General features: G+C 48.8%; 1 protein-coding gene across 1 annotated transcript in view; it reads left to right on the forward strand.

The window, feature by feature from the left end:
• The window catches only part of unc5a (unc-5 netrin receptor A), a 105,877-nt gene extending 87,332 nt beyond the window's left edge, over nt 1–18,545 (forward strand). The window contains exons 10-16 of the mRNA XM_084699105.1: nt 167–254; nt 664–832; nt 3,673–3,906; nt 13,212–13,361; nt 15,195–15,359; nt 15,466–15,644; nt 18,132–18,545. Coding sequence (XP_084555231.1) covers nt 167–254; nt 664–832; nt 3,673–3,906; nt 13,212–13,361; nt 15,195–15,359; nt 15,466–15,644; nt 18,132–18,297 — 1,151 coding nt within the window. The 3' untranslated portion in view covers nt 18,298–18,545. The remainder of the gene's footprint in view (nt 1–166; nt 255–663; nt 833–3,672; nt 3,907–13,211; nt 13,362–15,194; nt 15,360–15,465; nt 15,645–18,131) is intronic.
• The last annotated feature ends 2,051 nt before the right edge of the window (nt 18,546–20,596 follow it).

Here is a 20,596-nt window from a genome sequence, read left to right on the forward strand (position 1 = left end):
GAGCTGGTGGAGGGTTTCTCTGACCTTCAGGATGGATGTGCTGTTGTTTTCCCATCCACACGGTTTAGGGGCGTGTGGTTGGGTCCTCTTTGTGGAACGATAAAAGCGCTGTTTCCCACCGAACCAACGAGCCCGCCGTCTCTCCCACCTTTGTCATTTGCATTAGGCATCAGCCTGCTCATTCCTCCCGAGGCCATCCCCAGAGGGAAGATCTACGAGATCTACCTGACGGTCCAGAGGAAGGAGGATTTAAGGTGCGTTTCCCTGGCTCTCAGGCCCGCTGACTTCCCTGGTGTTCCCTGGTCCTGCGGCCGGCACGGTGCTTCCGCTGCTGGGGCTCTGCTGTTTGCATGTTGACCTCCTCAGAGACTGTGGCCTTGTGAAGTGGTACTGAATAATGTCGTTTTACTGAAGCTCGGTTGAGTTATTGTTTTGAATTTGACTTTACTTTTAAATGTTCTGCTTTCTCGGGTGCATTCCGATGGTGGCAAAATTCCCTATCTCGCACTTTTATGCTCATGTTTTCTTCTTTCTTCTTTTGTGTTGCCTTCTATTTTTCTGCCTCTCTTTTCTCTCCTCTCGTCTCATCCATCTCCCCCACCCTTCCTGTCCCGCCTACCGCCCCGTGACCTTCTGCCCTCCCGCCCCTCTGTCCACATCCAGGTTACCCTTGGCGGGCTGCCAGACCCTGCTGAGCCCCATCGTGAGCTGTGGGCCCCCAGGGGTGGTTCTGACCCGGCCCGTCATCATGACCATGGACCACTGCTCCGACGCCAGCCCTGACAACTGGGCCGTGCGCCTCAAGAAGCAGAACTATGAGGGCGTGTGGGAGGTGAGCGGGTCGGGGACTGCCCATGGAGAACACATTAACCCTGTTGCACAGCAGCTGGGGAATACACTGCAGAGAGAGAGAGAGAGAGAGAGGGGGGGGGGGGGGGAATGGAGAGGGGGGGGGGAAATGGAGAGAGGGGGGGGGAAATGGAGAGAGGGGGGGGGGGAAATGGAGAGAGGGGGGGGAAATGGAGAGAGAGAGAGAGAGAGAGAGAGAGAGAGAGAGACAGAGAGAGAGAGAGAGAGAGAGAGAGAGAGAGAGAGAGAGAGAGAGAGAGAGAGAGAGAGAGAGAGAGAGAGAGAGAGAGAGAGAGAGAGAGAGAGAGAGAGAGAGAGAGAGAGAGAGAGAGAGAGAGAGAGAGAGAGAGAGAGAGAGAGAGAGAGAGAGAGAGAGAGAGAGAGAGAGAAGGGGGAAATGGAGAGAGAGAGAGAGAGAAGGGGGGAAATGGAGAGAGAGAGAGAGAGAGAAGGGGGGAAATGGAGAGAGAGAGAGAGAGAGAAGGGGGGAAATGGAGAGAGAGAGAGAGAGAGAGAGAGAGAAGGGGGGAAATGGAGAGAGAGAGAGAGAGAGAGAGAGAGAGAAGGGGGGAAATGGAGAGAGAGAGTGAGATGGAAAGAGTGAGGGATAGAGACGAAGAGAGGGAGAGAGGGAGAGAAAGAGAGAGGGATGGAGGGAGGACTCAGCCCTGCACCAGCCTGGTGCACAAGAGATGGACGGACAGAGAGATGGATGGATGGATGGATGGATGTTCGGGGGAATGGGATGGGTGCATGGAAGGGTGATTAACGGAGAAATTGAGATTTCCAAGGTGTCTCTTCTATATAGAAGTTCTATTCATTATCACTTCCGCTCCCATCGCAGCAGGCTTGCAAGTATTTCAGTGAGAATATCATTTAGCACCTACACCGCAGCACTTAGCTCCATCGGAATATCTGATAACCCTTTTTTTCATCTGAGAGCCTCGAAGCGGGTCCCCGTGTCAGTGAGTCTGCCTCTAATCGAGACCAGGGTTTCTTGCTATGGCCCCTCTCCCCATCACTGAAGGGGGCTTTGTGCTTTGGGGGGGGGGGGGGGGGGGGGGTCTTGGTTTGGAGTTAGGGTGGGGGGAGGGGGCTTTCTCGTTACTGGGAAGATGATGGAATAGCGGAACACCAAGGCAAGGTGATTGCGGTCGGTGGGGGTGGAAGGTGGGAGGGGTGGGGGGGGTTAGAGGAGAGACAGGGGGTAGTAGGTCCTCTTTCATGTTCGATATTGTGCATAAATTATTCAGCCTCCTGCGTGGGGAGGCGGTGGGGTGTCTGTGGGATGGATTGGCCTGTCTGAGGCTGAGGTTAGACCAGCACTTTTAATCATCAGCTGGCCCAAATATAGCCCGGCAGGCTGGCCCTCCACCGCTGGAGGGAGGTGTGGGGGCTTAGGGGGGCAGGCGGACCTGGGAACGAGAAAACAGACAGAGAGAGAGAAAGAGAGGGGGTCAGGGGACAAGATAGAGAGAAAGAGAGAGGGACGGAAGAGACGAGAGCGAGATAGAAAATGCATGAGGGAGAGAGACAGAGAGCGAAAGAGAGAGATGGGAAGTGTATAGAGCTGGGAATAAAGGGTAGATCTCATCACAGAAAGGAAGAAGAATTAAAGTGGTATGTGTGGGGGGGGATAGAGGGATGGAGAGCACTGAGTAAAGGACAGAGATAAACAGAGAAAGAGAGCAAGGGTGGGTGGGAGATGGGGAAATGAATTGCATGTGGATATTGAGCGGATAGGTAATTGAGCCAGTGGATCTCTCCTCACTCCAGTGCAGTCCGAGAATTATTAAGATGATGAAAAAGTCAGACTTCATTGTGGTTGCAGAGGAAATGAATGGTGTCATTTCTAATTCCATTGATGAGGACTAGTGTTGGGTCGATCCTGCCAGAGGAAGTGATATCGTAGGAAGAGCGGGGTGTTTAGCAGCTGCACCAGGCAGGAGGGACAGAACGAGTCCGTTTACCTGAGAGGAGGACTTCTAGAGAATGTGTCATCGCCTCAGGCCCATGTGTCATCTTCTGATACTGCAGATCTACTGTTGATGCTAATAACTTGGTCTTTCCTTTTGCCCTCAGTTTCTGTGGTAAATCAGAGGGCACATGCAGTGTAACTATGGATTGTCTGATTTGATCTACACTACTTTCAAATACACTGTTATTTGAATTGTTGGTTTACATTGGTTTTACTTGAAATTCTCTCACGTATCTTTGTATTCCTCATAAGGTTGTAGTTTTGATGACATAAGAAGCATCAGAAGCATGCTGTCTCGCCAGTGTGCCTCTAGGTGTCCTGGGAATGGAAGGCTCGGCTATTTAGGTAGTTCTTGCACAGCTTTGTGGAGCAGGCAATTCTCCTTCCTCTGCTAATTGTGTTATTTGGAGGATGAAGCTGCAAGTTCCCACCACATTTGTGAACAAATTCCTAAAGGCCGACGGAAAATCCCCATAATCCAATATGTACTGGACTCACTGTGTCTCTTTTCTCTCTTTTTTAGAAACGTCTGTTCTTGCCAGGAAACTATCGGAGTCTCCTTTCATGTCAATTGAATACCTTGTTCATGAATTATTTAGTAAATTGACAGTGTTCTATAGGATCTGTAGTTCTGTGTGTGTGTGTGTGTGTGCAGAGAAGTGTGTGTGTGTGTAGGTGGTGGTTTGGAACCTGGACATACCTAAGGGATTTTAAGTGTGCTCATCCATTTGCAGCACCCTAAAACAGACTCTAAATCAACACACGCAGCAAGGGGGGGGGTGAACGGTAGCCTCTGACCCCTGACACACTGCCCACCTGTGACCCCTACGTGTCCCCCATCCCAGGACGTGCTGCAGATGGGCGAGGAGCTAGCGTCGGACCCCTACTACTGCCAGCTGGAGGTGGAGACCTGCCGGGTGTTCTCGGAGCAGCTGGGCCGCTTCGCCCTGGTGGGCGAGTCGCTCAACATGGCCGCCGCCAAGCGCCTGCGTCTCGTCCTCTTCTCCGACGCCTACTGCTCCACCCTGGAGTACAACATCAGGGTGTACTGCATGGATGACACGCAGGACGTCTTCAAGGTATGGAGGAGCGGAGACGAGGGGAGAGGAGGGGAGGAGGTGTGGGGTGGGGAGGGGGGTGAGAGGAGAGGAGTGTGTGGGGAGGGGGGTGAGAGGAAAGGAGGGTGTGGGGTGATTGGCAAGAGTAGATGTTTGTGTTTTATGTTCCCCAAGGGTCTAGAGATTGCTTGAGTGCTGGAAATTGTTCACGTTTTCTAGGATTCGCAGCATCTTTTGTCTATTTGTGGCACTCACCCTGGTGATGCATGCTGGCCATTGTGTTCTAGAGCACGGGCTATCTCTCAGCAGGGACAAAAGCACTTACACACCAAGCAGTAAAGCAAGCTTAGGGTAAATGCCATATCTTAAATGCAGTGTTCTAGTGTGTGATTTGTACAGTAAGAATGTACTGTAACAATGCATATGGCTGCTTGGTGACCATATGAAATGTGTGTGTGTGTGTGTGTGTGTTTCCTCTATTTGTCCTCCTTCTCTTTCTCTCTCGCCTTGCTCTCTCTTCCTCTCTCTTCCTCTCTCTCTCTCTCTCTCTGTCTCTCTGTCTCTTTCTCTCTCTCTCTCTCTCTCTCTGTCTCTCTCTCTCTCTCTCTCTCTCTCTCTCTCTCTCTCTCTCTCTCTCTCTCTCTCTCTCTGTCTCTCTCTCACTGCTCTATGTGGACAGAGTATAATCAAGCACTAATGCCAGTCTACTCCTCCTGAGGCCTGCCTCTGAGCAGCCTGTTAAGATTTCATTTGCATGGTTAATTAGTAAATTAAAAGGAGAGCCTTTCTCCCAGCACCCCATGCTCTGTCCCTCCTCACCATGCCTCCCCCACACCCGCCCACCCACCCGCCTCCATTTTGATAATTTTCTCCGTCACCCCCGTCTGCCAAAAGTGGCGCCTCCCACTCCAATCCACTCCAGCCGACAGGAGTGTCTGACCCTCTCTCCGAGGGGTGGGGCAGTGCCAGGGTTTCTGGAGGGGCTGTCGAGCGGCGGTTGGGGCTGCTGGGAGAGGAGGAGGAGGGGGGTGGAAGGCGAAGGGTGGGCGCCTCAGTCTGAAATTAGCGCTCCCACATTCTGAGAGCCACGGACGAGATGAGAGCCCTGCAGAGGCTCCAGCGCGGGGTGTGAATTTCTGGAAGCAGCCTCGTCCCCTCCCCTACAGCCCGAGCCTCCCCCATGCTCCTCCGGTCCTCTGGCAGCCACGCCAGGCCCAGGCAGCAGCTGTGCTCTGGTAAGAGGCAGGCTGCTGAACATCCCTTTATTCTGAAAGGAAGGAGGTGACATGTATTGGAAAGTTATTTGGCGGTGATTCACGGCTAAGCTTTGAAGAATTATAACCACATCAGAACTTAAACAAGCGAGGTCAACAAGCTTCTTTGCTGGTTCTGAATACAGTATGATGTGATGAGGCTTGTGTAGTTAAAGGCAGCGTCTGGCCCTGTGTAAGGAGGACCTGTGCTTTACCTTGAGCAGACAAAGCAGTTATATTGAACACTCATCAGCGAGGGAAGCCGACACCAACAGTAAGCTTGTGAACTACATTCTCCACCTCCCCCTACCTACCACAGTACATCAGCTCCTTGTCTCTCAGTCAACCAGGTTCTGTGGTCAGCCACAGAATCTCCTGGGATTTGTAGTTTTTTTCTTTTCATGTGGTTGATTTAGGATGCAGCCCTGGTACTTAGTAATCTGGACTCCACTTTGCTCTTTCAGTGTCATTACGGAGGAAAGTAGTTCATTTAGCGGCTACATTAACCACTCAAAACTCAGATTAAACTTCCCAGGAGAGGTCTGGCCTAATCACTAATCACCATCTTTAAAATGCGCTATTCATGATTAGACTGCCACTGCAGTAGCTATCATTAGCCTTAATTGTGGTGTAGCAGTGGTGTATTAACGGATTGGTGGAACAGTAGTGTGGTGCTGAAGGTGTTTTACACCCCGTCCTCAGGGATACTGTGTGTTCGAGCTCCAGCCCGTGTAAGTTCTGTTGCAGTTTCACAGTCAGAGTGCTTCAGGGCATCCCCTATCAGACAGGATGTCAAATCAGCAATAGCCCTCCCCTCCCGACTTGGATAGAGCATGAGAAAGCACCTCTCTGGGTTTTTAAGGGCATGCTGTGTGTTCTGCTGCCTTGCCTGTGGCCTGTGCTTTGGAGCTGTGTAGCGTGGTGGTGGTGGTGGTGGTGCAACGCTCCACACTGAACTCCTCAGCGCCATGGCTGTCAGTGTCTTCCGACGTACTCTCCTTCATCAGCCATCCAGCTATCCAGCCATTCAGCCATCCATCCAGCCATCCATCCAGCCATCCAGCCAGCCAGCCAGCCATCCAGCCAGCCAGCCAGCCAGCCAGCCAGCCAGCCATCCAGTCAGCCAGGCCGGCGGACACACGGCAAAGTGCAATCTCTCATCTCCCAATTAAAGCAGATTAGAACCAATGTTATTGTCTTTGATCCTAAGTGTGTGGGGACTCAGGGGAGACCGTGACATTTCCGTGTGATGCCCGCCGTATGGTCGCTGGCTCTGCCGGGACCAATTAAGTTAATATTTAATGTGTGTCCCACTTATGATTGGCCAGGCCAGGGCTGTCGCCACACAGCAGAGGCAAGCGTGGTGCCGTCCTCTCTGTGAGTGTGTGAGAGAGAGAGAGAGAGAGAGAGAGAGAGAGAGAGAGAGAGAGAGAGAGAGAGAGAGAGAGAGAGAGAGAGAGAGAGAGAGAGAGAGAGAGAGAGAGAGAGAGAGAGAGAGAGAGAGAGAGAGAGAGAGAGAGAGAGAGAGAGAGAGAGAGAGAGAGAGAGAGAGAGAGAGAGAGAGAGAGAGAGAGAGAGAGAGAGAGAGAGAGAGAGAGAGAGAGAGAGAGAGAGAGAGAGAGAGAGAGAGAGAGAGAGAGAGAGAGAGAGAGAGAGAGAGAGAGAGAGAGAGAGAGAGAGAGAGAGAGAGAGAGAGAGAGAGAGAGAGAGAGAGAGAGAGAGAGAGAGAGAGAGAGAGAGAGAGAGAGAGAGAGAGAGAGAGAGAGAGAGAGAGAGAGAGAGAGAGAGGAAGGGAGGGGGGAGGGGGAGAGAGGGATATTTAAGGAAGTGCTCCACTGTTGTTCAGTCTCTTTGAAAGGAGCGTTACCACCTGCAAACCCTGTTGGCAGCAGTGAACACTGTGTTGGTCTCAGAGCCATGTTGTTAAGCCCTCTGGTATGCAGAACATCATACCAAGCCCTACTGTGGGAATTTGGGAAACGACTTTTGTAAACAGAATATGATATTAAGCTGTACCTGGTGACTTTATGAAAGGTACACAACATAAGTGTGGTATTCGAGTTATTGAAAGAACAATTTTCGTTCCGATTTTCTCCAATGCACACTGAGGCTTCAGCAGTTCTCATTCCACACGCAATAGTTGAACACTGAGACAGTATTAAACAAAGTTAATTAGATGACCAGAATAAGGACAGATTAAAGTAGCTCAGGTCAAAAATAGCTTGGTGACAAGTGTCTGTGTGTGCGCGTGGACGTCTGTGTGTGTATTTGTGTGTGTGTGTGTGTGTGTGTGTGTGTGTTTGCATTTGAAGAATAGGACACTACTATACACATTCTTGATCAAACCAGCCTCACTCTGTCAGTCCTAGTTACAAAGTTTGGGGTCAAACTCTGAAGAGCTCTTGAGGTTCCGCTGAACAGCAGAGCACCCAGGACTTGCCGAAGGGAGGGAAGAAAGTGGCGTCCGTTGAGTAATTCATCAGAAATATAATAGTTTTTAATTCTAGTGAGTTTAAAGTGATGTTAAATGGCCATTAAATTCCCAAAGGCTCATTTGGACTGAATTGGAGGGAAAATGTTTCAATTAATTTCCTTTGTACTCTCTGCATTGTATTTCTGACTACAGAAGTCATGCTTTCATTAATATTCATGTAATGAGGGTAATTGTTTCAGCTCAGTGTGGGACTCCCTGTCATAAAACATATATATCTACCATTACATGTGATTAATAGACTGTCCTATGTTGCCCTCTGTGTTAAACACTAAGCCCCTGCACACGCTGACACTCCTCCACTGCCCCAAATCCTCCTTTGTGCATTCATTTGACCAGAAAACCGCCAGCATCTGAACAAGGATATGAAAAAATGGATATGTACTGTGCCGGGGTAATATATCTAAATATGTGGGTGATTGTAGGCTAATAACTAATTACCATGTTCTAGGAACCTTTGAGCAAGGTGCTGCTCGCAGCAGAAAATGTGAGGCCTTCTGCGACTCCGCTGCACAGCCATTGTTCCTACTGACCTTAAAGTATGAATCATCCTGCATGAGAGAATACTACGGTGAGACTCCGCGTACAATGAGGAGCTTATCTTTGCATACGGCTGTAAGGTGTGTCGCTATTCACTGTGGGTTTTTCTTCAAAAGAGCCATGATTTGAAGTGTGCTCTTCAATGCATCAGGGAAAGAAAAACATCCCACTTGATGGAGGGAGTGTGTAACCGCTAAAGGTGTCCCTCCATCAACAAGTGAAAGAGCAGAGGGGCCACCAGGTGAGACAGATGCGTTGCTGCAGATGCCACGGCACACGTCCTGTAATGGCTGCCACGGAAGTTCAACAAGGCATTTAGCTTCATCGAAAAGCTCGGCTGAAGAAGAATTGTTTTCATAAAATGTTTCTCTTGCCCCTCAGCCCATCTCGCGTCCTCCTTTCCCCTCCCCTCTCCTCGTCTCAGCCACAGTACGATGATTTATCAAGCAGAATGTGCATCTTTCCCTCGCAAACAGTCAGCTCATTTGTATCCTGGCAGACAAGTGCCTGCTATTTGTAGTTATTAATCCGGGTTGACTGTGGCGGGCATGGCCACTGGAGCTCAGACTGATGGAGACTGCGTGGTGTGTGTGTGTGTATGTGTGTGTGGGGGGGGTGCTGTCACATCCTCCTTGACAAACACACTACCCACGACACTCTCTCCACCCACAGCTCTCTCGCTCTTTACATACTGGATGCATTCTGTTTTCTTCAGACCCAGAGCAACCGTGGAAACAGATGGGCAGATGTGAACGTGAGGTTAGTGTGGTATGGACGTGACGGAGGCAGGTGGAGCTGGGTGAGAGGGACTTTATGGGGTTATTAAAGTGCTGGGAAGTCGTGTTCCCATGTATCTTCTCAGCATCTTCGCCTTGATTTATGCCTATCGCTAATTAGCTGATTATACACGAAGTGGCCGTCATAGATCTGTCTCTTACAGCTACCACAGGGGGATTATTCACTGGAAACTCAACGCAGTCGAGTATTGTGTGGTGACGTTTATGACCTTCTAGTGACTCATGCAGCATAGTGCAGTGTTCAGTGTTTTGAACTGTATTGTCTATTTTTCTCAGTGCTTCTTTACAGCTAATGCCTTTAAATGGTTCGGGTGGGGTGCTTGTCCCAGGCTGCCGGCCTGCTGGGTGTTGTTGTGTAAGAGTTTGGTGCAGTAGCTAACCTCGTTATGTCAGCCCCAGCCCAGAGAGATTAACTGTGGGACTGTTCCCTGGTTCCCCCGGCGGAGCCCAGGCCTGGTCCGTCTCACAGCCCCAGCTCCGAGCTGCTGCTGAGGGGCCCAGCCCGAGGACAGGAGGGGCTGGGAGGATAGGAGGATGAGTGCAGAGCAAAGTGGGGGAGCAGAGGGAAACTGTGGCCATGGTCGCAGTAATCCTGTTATCTCTCCTTCTAAAGCTCAGCACTCTGGTGACCTGAAGAAGCAAATGTTAAAGCTGCACTCCCACCCCCACCCCCCTCCCTTTCTCTCTCTCTCTCTCTCTCTCTCTCTCTCTCTCTCTCTCTCTCTCTCTCTCTCTCTCTCTCTCTCTCTCTCTCTCTCTGTCTCTCTGTCTCTCTATGTCTCTCTCTCTGTCTCTCTGTCTCTCTCTCTCTGTCTCTCTGTCTGTCTCTCTCTCTCCCTTTTCTTATCCCTTCCTCGCTTTCCTCTTCCTTATTGAACATCAGGGGGTGGTCTTGGCCTTGGCTGACGTGAAATTCACAGTCCTCACACACACCACAGGCTATCTTTAATTCTGTCAGAACAAAGGGGGTTTTCTCCAGCTTGACTCACACGTTTGGCCCATCTCATGCATCTTAACGATCTCCTGTTCGAGGGTCAGTCTCACCAAAAACATGCCGTCCTCGATTTCAACGAAGGAACGAGACAAAAAAAAAGGCTAATGTGATTTCTCTCAGTTGTTTGACTAATGTGTGATTTGATATTGTAATTCAAACATTGCATTGTTTTCACTGATAGAGTAAATAATAGAGGGATATTAAGCTTCTCATCTATTAGCGTCCCAACATTGTCATCTGTTAACCGGATAATGGGGCGTAAAGAGGGCCATTACTCTCTCAGCCCAGAACATATGCTGGAACCATCCCCATATACACACAGACACAAACTCGTGGATTCACACACATATACACCCACACATTTACTAATGCACACATTTACAGGCACACCAATACACACTTGTACACAGACTAAGCTGTTCACTATTATACTGCATTAAAGCCTTCTCAGCAAGATTGTTACCACAGCACATCCCCTGGTCTCTCCTCTCCCTGATCTCTCCTCTCCCTGATCTCTCCTCTTCCTGATCTCTCCTCTCCCTGGTCTCTCCTCTCCCTGGTCTCTCCTCTCTTCCTGATCTCTCCTCTCCCTGGTGCTCCTCCTGTCCCTGGTCTCTCCTCTTCCTGATCTCTCCTCTTCCTGATCTCTCCTCTCCCTGGTCTCTCCTGTCCCTGATCTCTCCTCTCCCTGGTCTCTCCTCTTCCTGATCTCTCCTGTCCCTGATCTCTCCTCTCCCTGGTCTCTCCTGTACCAGACACCTCCAGGCCCGTGGTTGTGTCACGGTCCTGGGTCTAGGGCCAGGAGTGTCATGTCGTACAGCTTGTTGTGGTCCCTGTCCTATCATGTTAGCCCCCATCCTAACCCCCCATCCCCCCCATGGATCAGTATTCACGCTAGTGGATGTTGATAATGGGATAATTGGCAGTGTGCTGCCTGTGTCTTATTACCAGGCTGACAGATCTGCTGATGGGTCAGAAACCCGATGAAAGTCCACCGCCGGCAATTTGCAATGCTAATCTGGGATACGGATAATTGTGCTTAAGAACAGTGTTAAACTAGCCCCTCCAGTTAGCCTCTGTAAAGTAGCCTTTTGTCTCTGAATCAGACATAATAGACGGGGGGTGAATCCTGTGGCGGATGCTCTGCTCCTAGTCATTAACTCATTAGACCTCAGCACTTTGATGCTGACCCCCCCCCCCCCCCCCCCTCTCTCTCTCTCTCTCTCTCTCTCTCTCTGGGTAAGTGGGCCGGGGGAGGCCCCCTGGGCTCCTGCCAACTGTACATGCATCTACTAGGAGTTAGGAGCTAGTGGTACACCTGTACTGTACATTGTACATGCATCTACTAGGAGTTAGGAGCTAGTGGTACACCTGTACTGTACATTGTACATGCATCTACTAGGAGTTAGGAGCTAGTGGTACACCTGTACTGTACATTGTACATGCATCTACTAGGAGTTAGGAGCTAGCGGTACACCTGTACTGTACATGCATCTACTAGGAGTTAGGAGCTAGCGGTACACCTGTACTGTACATGCATCTACTAGGAGTTAGGAGCTAGCGGTACACCTGTACTGTACATGCATCTACTAGGAGTTAGGAGCTAGCGGTACACCTGTACTGTACATGCATGTACTAGGAGTTAGGAGCTAGTGGGACACCTGTACTGTACATGCATCTACTATGAGTTAGGAGCTAGTGGTACACCTGCACTGTACATGGATCTACTAGGAGTTAGGAGCTAGTGGTACACCTGTACTGTACATGCATCTACTAGGAGTTAGGAGCTAGCGGTACACCTGTACTGTACATGCATCTACTAGGAGTTAGGAGCTAGTGGTACACCTGTACTGTACATGCATTTACTAGGAGTTAGGAGCTAGCAGTACACTTGTACTGTGCATGCATGTACTGTACAGCAGTAGGAGTTACTGATACTCTGGTACTCTGGATGTATGAGGGAGTTAGATGAACAGACGTAATAACAAGATGGAGTAATTGAAACAAACTTTATTAAAAAGTAGGTTTATTGAAAGGAAGTGAGTGGGCTTCTATTTGAGCAGGATGGAATGCACTAACCAAACATCCAGATTAGGTATTCATGGTGCCATAATGAACTATACTCTCCCTCACTGTGAAAGAGATCTCGATACTACAGCAAGGCCCAGATTCCAAATGGATAATTACCAGCTTCCATTCCAGCGTAATTGGAATCAGTCTAGCCCAAACCGGGGAAAGAGTGCAGAAAATTGAATCTGTGGCGTGCAGATAGAAATCACCGCTGTTCCCGTCTTAATTAGAGTCTTCACTCACTTCCCACCATGGGCGAACACGCCCGCGTACCACTGCATTCAACATATGGTCATTATCCGTATACACATCCCCCTCCTGGGATTGTTGTCATTGACTACACAGACACACTCTCATTCTCACTGCTAGATCTTCCTCGCAGTAGCCATTTTCCTTTGCCCGTTTGAGAGAGAAAAAAGGACGGTTTTGATTGTCTTTCAAGGTCTCCTTAAATACCAATTGTACAACATCTCGTTTTCTAATGTTTGCCTTTGATGTGCACGCACACAGGGGCAGGGTTGGGGTGCCACCCGAGGTACTGATCCTGAAGGGCCCCCCTGGCGCAAAGCGCCGGCATCAAAATAAATTGATCGATCAGAGGAGAATGCCGGGGATATTATCCTCCCATTCCAGATGGTCATTCGGACGGCAACAAATGGTCTGCTGAGCCAGTCCCACAGAGATTAAAATATTAAGCATGCATTTACAAATCTCTCCTGGCACGAAAACAAAAATGAAATTAAGGAGATTCGCCATGCGGGAACAATGAGCAGTTGACTAATGGCTTGTTCACTTACTTCATCACAGCACAGGTAGTAGCCCTGCTTGCCTGCCTACCCACTGTATTTGCATGCTAATGCAATTCATGGGAGCAAGGCACGCTCACACACACACACACACACACACATATATATATATATATATATATATATATACATATACACACACAGAGCCAGAGAAGTAACCTTGCGGTGACATTAAAGCATTGTTGAGACAACATGGGACAACCTACTGGGGCGTCAAACTGTGGCCCTATCTCACCGTCCTAAGTGGTGCATGTATGTATGCGTGTGTGTGTTCAAGCATACACATCTCTCTTCATGCTAAACCGTGCCTATTCCCCCACCAGTGTGTGTGTGTGTGTCTGTGGGCGCTCTGATCCCTGCTTTGTGTCTCATCAGGAGGTGGTGCAGATGGAGAGCCAGCTGGGCGGGCGCCTGATTGACGAGCCTCACGTCCTCCTCTTCAGAGACAGCTACCACAACCTGCGTCTGTCCATCCACGACATGCCCCTGGCCCACTGGAGGAGCAAGCTGCTGGCTGGCTACCAGGTGAGTTTGGGGGGGGGGGGTCTGGCCTAGGGGGGCTGGTGTTGGGCCTGGGGGGGGGGGTGGAGGGTGGGGGTGCTTCCCCTGATGGTTGGGGGGTGGGGGGTAAACGTGCTGTTACAGCATGTTCTTTGCTGTTATAGAAATGCCAGATTAGATTTGTGGAGGCTGCTTATCGTTTGTTAGCAGAGTTTTCAGGTGTCGGTACCTGTGGGGGTCGACCAGTGATTCCCCCCACATCCCCGTCATGGCAGGTTTTAGGGGGAGATATTGCGAGGAATTATTGAAATGACATTTGGAGATGATGACACAAGCTGATGTCTAAGTAATGAGTTAACTATGGTCTCTTGACAGCCCAGACTGGATTGGAGCAGTTTTGATGTTTAAAGTTTAGCTTCAGTTGATCATTTTTATGATTCACTCAAATGAATGATTTTTTTTCTTTTTTTCCCCTCATCTGTCACTGCAGAAATTTCTGCTTAATAACCACAGAGGTCTTGGCACAGCTCTTTGTGCGTGCGTGTGTGTGTGCGTGTGTGTGCGCGTGTGTGCAGCAGACCCCTGCTCCAGCCCCAGTCTGATTGATTATACTAGGAGGCCATCTCTCAAAGGGAGTTCAGATGAAATATAGAACAGTATGCTAATATGTGGAACTTCACAACCTGGCTTTGGAACCTCCCCACCTCCCCTCGTACTCCACACCTGCCTCACCCACTGCAGCCCAGGGAGGGAGAGAGGGAGATGAACAGAGGAGGAACAGAGAGAGAGATATAGTGTACAGTATATATGTGTGTGTGTGTGTGTGTGTGTGTGTGTTGGGGGGGGGGTGGGGTTGTGCTGGCTGTAACTCTGAGCATTGAACACCATGTCCCCAAAGAGAACACACACGGTCTGTGCTAGGCAGGAAGCCAGCATGACAACAATGTGCCTAGAACCGAGGCTTATTCCTCTGGACTGTGCCTGTTCATTTGGAAGTGCTATTCCCATAGCAGCAGTGCGGTCAGAAACGGCCCTTCCTTCCCCTGAAGCTGCCTGGCTCGTGCTCACTCTCGACTGGCCTACCTGGCTCTGTGTGCCTGGGTAACAGTGCCCCCATCTGGTTATGAGGCGACACTGCAGCTCTTTCTCTGCTGAAAAAAAAAAAAATCGAACTTGAGGCAGAGTGAGCCGTTGTCACACCCTCGTTTTGTCACCTCTTAGCCTCTCATGGGATATGCAAATGAGACATGAATATGGAGCAACAGGGAGAGATGTGGAAATTGTTAACCATGAATCCATTCTCAAACAGTCCCTGGTAGGCGCCTCAGCCATTTGCTAAACAGGGAGTTTGTGCTGCAGTTTCCACTGTGATTCTGACTGTGCTCTTACATTCTCATACTGGCAGATTACATTGGAAATAAGGTGCATGGCAACTAACAGCATACATTGACTGCAGTCCATTACAGCGTCTTGATTCCAGAATGAACGTGTTTCAAGCCGTGTGCTGGGAGTGCATACACAGGGAATAACGGCTTGAAGAGCTGAGTTGATGACACTCGTGACAGTAGTAGACAGACATGCATCCCTCTCAGGGAGGCTAGAGTCTGCATGCTCAGCTGGAGAGAGTCAAACACAGAGGATGTGGGCTTGGCCGGTGGGCCGTGTAATGGTGTGTTCCCCACATGGTCTCACTGTGTGTGTGTGTGTGTATTTGCCTTTTGTGTACGTGTGTGTGTGTGTGTATGCCTCTTTTGTGTACGCGGCGTGTGTATTTAATGTGTGTGTGTGTGTGTATGCCTCTTTTGTGTACGCGGCGTGTGTATTTAATGTGTGTGTGTGTGTCGGCCCGTTCGGCAGGAGATCCCGTTCTACCACATCTGGAACGGCTCCCAGCGGTACCTGCACTGCACCTTCTCCCTGGAGCGTCTGAGTCTGACCACCTGCCAGCTCACCTGCCAGCTGTGCGTGTGGCAGGTGGAGGGGGAGGGCCAGAGCTTCAGCCTCGACTTCAACATCGCCAAGGTAACGCCTCAGACACGACCGCCGCTAACGCAACCTCCCCCCCCCCCCCCCCCCCCCCCGCTGCCAGTGGGTGTGTGGGTGTGTAACCTCTAAACCGGCCCTGCAGGACAGCAGAGCTCTGGACTCTGAGTTCCTGATGCTGGACACCAACGCCACTGCTCTGGCAGGTCCTAGTGCCTTCCAGATCCCCTACCTCATCAGACAGAAGATCTGCAGCAGCCTGGACACGCCCTGCCCCAACGGAGCTGACTGGAGGATGCTGGCCCAGAGACTCAAACTGGACAGGTAGCCTGCTGGACATTAACTGTGCTTGGACAAAAAACGGCTGTTTACGATAACGAAAGATCCTACTCTGGTTATTGCTCAAAAGAAGAATGAATTCCATCAAATTAAAATGTAGAATTATAGGTCATACTTTTTTTCTTACTTTTTTTGTTGTTGATTGATCATCTAACCTTGGACATGTTGTTCCCAAACTAAGTTCTCCATCAGTTACTATGAAATACCATGTTGTAACAGCTTGATTAATTGTGGTTTTATCAGAACAAAATGCAATATGAAATCATACAACAGTCTATTACGCTACCGTTCTATAACAGACCATACATCCTTCTGTGCCATGTTCAGACTAGACAGCCCAACAGCATCCCAGCAATGTGCTGAACACAAAAACCTGTCCGTCCTCCATCCTCCCTCGCTCAATGCGAAGGCAGGAAGTGGACAGGTAGCTGACTGTCCATCAGGCTGACGTTCGAGGGGGATATTTAGGGCTGTTCCCGTCTCCCTCACCAGCCTCTCTCCAGCGGTTATCTTGCTTTATCATCCAGAGCAAACTGCCTTTAACAGGACAGAGCCAGAACACTGGGATCAATTATCCTCTAATTTAACTTCCCCCCATGTAATGGAATCAAATAGGTATACTTCATTTGTCCAATAAGCTTTATTTACCCCAATTAATTACAGTTTGAATTGGTGCAGTACAGGTTCAATTAGCAATGTTTTGCTCAACTTAAATCGATTTTCATTAAGTTCTTTTAAAGGAACAGCTTCAGTGGTGTTTTCAAACAACCTAACAGTAATTTATACTGTAAATGGAACAGGTCCTTTGACATTCAGACACTCCCTCTCTCTGTGTGTGTGTGTGTGTGTGTGTGTGTGTGTGTGTGTGTGTGTGTGTGTGTGTGTGTGTGTGTGTGTGTGTGTGTGTGTGTGTGTGTGTGTGTGTGTGTGTGTGTGTGTGTGTGTGTGAGAGAGAATGAGAGGCAGAGTGTAAATGTAAGAACAAGTAGTCAAAGGTGAACGTGACTAATCAATATGGCTCAAAATACCGCGGACCTTTGCGCTGGATGTTCTCCCTCCATGTACAAATGGCCTTCACAGCACTGCTGTGAGTGGCCTTCACAGCACTCAGCACTAAAGACAAGCTCATGCTTCCCTCAGTGACGTGAACGACTGAGGCTAGAGTCAGCACCGTGCTGTTCATACGATAACACCGGTTACCGGAATATTCCAGACCATCTTCTTCTTGGAAATTGGGATAAGGAAGGATGGATATGTGCTGTTTGTAAATATTCAATTTTTCCGCAAACGTGATTGCATGGTTAAGCTCTCCTCCATTTGTAGGCAGTTGGACCCCTTTTTTCTAGCTAGCGCCTCTATGTTGCAGTTGCTTCTGAGTTTTGGATAAGTGTACCGAGTTAGCAATATAGCTGAGTTAGCTGCTAGCAGTTCTCAAGGTGAAACTGAAGGACTGTGTGCCTTTTTGCCCTGTACGTGTCTGCCCCCTCACACCCCCACACACACACCCACCCCACACCAGCATGCCATAATCTTTCCCAGTGCTCTGTCACATGTGCTGTACATAACAGCACTGAAAGCCCCAGACGTTAAGAGAACAGAAAAACGCCATTAGATCGAACAAGCCCCTTCAGGTACCTGTGGGATCGACTCGCGCTCCACATCAAATAAACAGCCTGCCAGGGCCTCCTCTTTGTTCTTATTGATTGGGTTTGATCCAAAAGGTTCCGGTCCAAAACAAGGAGAAGGTCACTTCCTACTTAAGTGTGGGTCTTCATATGGGATTTATGTGGAATTAAGACCCTTTTTTTAACATCAATGAAAAGATTAGGGCACATGCCGCCTATTGGAAGTTTGAAGTTTCAAGACTTGAAAGAAAAATGGTTTGACATACCCAGTGGTATTTGATGTTGTTTTCTAGGGAATATATTGAGAGGCAGGGATCGTTTAGTACCTTGACGATCAATCGTTACTTTCATAGCACACTTCTTACCTCGGGGTTTAGAGGTGCTGCAGCAGCCGTGGACTGCAACTGCATCCTGTACTAGAGAGGGGACAATTCCTGGGGAACTCGAGATGTGTGCTTGCCGCAGCTGGGGAAGTTTATTGAACTAGATCACCTCCAAACCTATTGTTTCAATTAATATCAGATGTCCTCAATGTGTGTGTGTGTGGAGGGGGGGTGGGGGGGGGCTTATAAACTTACTTTTTAAAATTTAAGATGTCTCCTGGTTGTTGATCTAAGGTAGCAAAAGCAGCAAAAACTAATCAGTCTTCTCATAAACTGCCTCTTTGTATTACGGCCAACAGCAGGCATAATGTACCATAGTAAACATGTCTGCATCCTCTAATTGCAAAACTCGATAAACCCCAAATTCTATAAATGCTGATTTGGTAGAACAACAAAACAGATTATTTTGGTTGCCAGTATGTGATTGTAATACATGAAGCCTCTCTCTGCTTCACCCTCTCCAGACACATGAGTTTCTTTGCGTCGAAAGCCAGCCCCACCTCTGTGATCCTGGACCTGTGGGAGACGCAGCACTTCCACAGCGGCAACCTCAACCAGCTGGCCACCATCATGGCCGACATCGGGAAGCAGGAGGCCATGATCTTCCTGGTGTCGGACGGGGAGTGCTAACCTCTGATTGGAACAAGGTAGTGTACCCCCCCCCCCCCCCCAACACCAGCACATGGAGAGAGCAGAGAGGAGGACACGCCCTGTCCTATCGGAGAGAGAACAGGATGGAGGGACACTGCTCATCACGTTCCGTTCTCTCTAGCCCTCAGTAGTCTCATGCCCAGGATAGGCTGTGATAGACCAGGCCTCTTGAACATTGTCTAGGGTATTCCAAGTCATGCTTTTGTTGAAGAAAAACACACTACCAGTCTAGAAGTATCTGGCCTATTTAGTTGGGGGGGCGGGGGCGGGTGGGGGGTTAGTAAAATAATTCAAACTCCAAAACAAGATGCTTAGATGAATATGAAAACGGTTGACATGTTTGAGCTCTCGTTCCCCCCTCATGCCCCTGACAGTTGGGTGTGTGACAGTGTTTGCTGTGGTCAAATATCACACTCGATTATGCAACTGGCTGGGCCATTGTTAAGCATCCCTTGACCTAAAACACTAATCCCCACGGTGTGGGAACTCTCACTACCCCCACTTTACCCAAACCAATGGCGTAATATACAGTAGGTGTCAAATCTGCTTGTGTCATTATATGTGCTTTTATCCAGAGAGAGATGAAGCTAATCATGGAACACGTTGGTTGGCAATAGATTTTATGTCTTCACTCTTGAACATCTCTTGTTTGTAACCGTCCTGTTTGAAGTGAAGCTGTTATTGCTACGCTGTGAGGTCTTGATTCTGTTAGACGCTCCAAAGCTTTTTCTTACATGTGAAAAATCTATATTTTCCTTTGATTGGTTTGCTGAACTCTTGAAGAAAGTCAGTGAGCTCTATAGAACATTACCTTTCAGAAGCCATTTATTCTTAAAGGTAATACCCTTTTTCTTTTTGTATTATTTCTAATATATTACCAAACGTATCACAATAGCACTCTGTTTTACTGAATTCCTCAGTTTATGAAGGGCCTAGGGCACATTTCCTAGCTCATATTCAAGTGCATATGTCTCCAAAACTCATTTCTGCGACAGCATTACTGTCTGGTTGCGTTGTGGGGGCGAAAATGTGTTACATAAAGCAGTGCCCAAAGGGAGCCACTGTATAGACAAGACCCCTCTTCTCAAGGATGAATAATGCAGAGAAACTGCCTACAGAAAATCTGACAACAACAAATTATCATCTGCAAATGACTCTGAGTGATACAGATGGGAAGGCAGGGCTTGTTTTCATAATTCATAAAGCGCTCTTGGTGCGACGTCCTCACGGGGCGCGTGACACAGGTCACCCCTTTCTCACGCTCTATTAGGCTCACAGGCACGGACGCATATTCGCTTAGCGCGCCGTTGCGCACTCGTCACTTAGAAAGTCGATTCCAAAACAGCAACAACAACAAAGTCGGAGGCAGATCCATGAAATAAGGCATTCTCTCTTAGTGACTTCTAACTGGTCTCTTGACCCTGCCCACTCTGCATAACCAGGAAGAATCAGGCCGCTAGTCTACGTAGACAGGAGACTGGGCCCCTGTGGTGTGGAAGCTTATGAGTAGGCCCCGTTTAGCCATAGTCCTCACTGCCTCAGGGTTGCATGGGGGGTTTTCACCCCCCGGTTGTATAGAAAGCCCTGGATGCCATGCCCTCTCCCAACCAGAAAGAAAGAATTGATGATTGTCAGATAGCTGGAATGTACACGTTCATGATTATGTTAGAGACATTTACTTTATTTTTCCTCTTGTCTAGAACATCTCCCAAGGTCCCTCAATGTAGGATGGCCATGGCACTCTTAGTTTCCTTAGTTACGGCACACCTAAGACTTAACCACAACATCAGTCAAGAGCAACTCTATTTGAAATGTGGAATCAAAACAGGGATGTAGTCCTGCATTTCTTGTGTCGATGTTACAAGCTTTTGAACCAACATGAACACCACAGACTAAAGGCCTCCTTTTTCCATGTGAAAGTGAGTCAGAATCAGATGTAATATGTACATACTTTTCTACAGCAGCAGCGTGCTGTCACTTTACATACTGTATATCAGCAGAATTGCTAACCAAAGTTTTATGAAAACCATACAAGGCCACTGCATCACACAGTATAGTGCCCATTCACGTGTTATTTTAGGTGTTACTGTAGCTTGAGCTGCCATTTGTTTTCGCCCACATCTCGCTTCTCTACTATCATTAAGACAGACATTATGTCTGAAACTCTCATCATAGTCTTGTCTTCATAGACCTTGTTTTGGCAGTGATGCTAGTCGAGAGTTTATTGTATCACTTTGTAAAGAAATGTAAATTATATTTTAATATGGAGCCAAGAAAA

Source organism: Hypomesus nipponensis, chromosome 1 (genome assembly GCF_054491055.1).
Source record: "Hypomesus nipponensis isolate SF chromosome 1, ASM5449105v1, whole genome shotgun sequence".
Lineage (NCBI taxonomy): Eukaryota > Metazoa > Chordata > Actinopteri > Osmeriformes > Osmeridae > Hypomesus > Hypomesus nipponensis.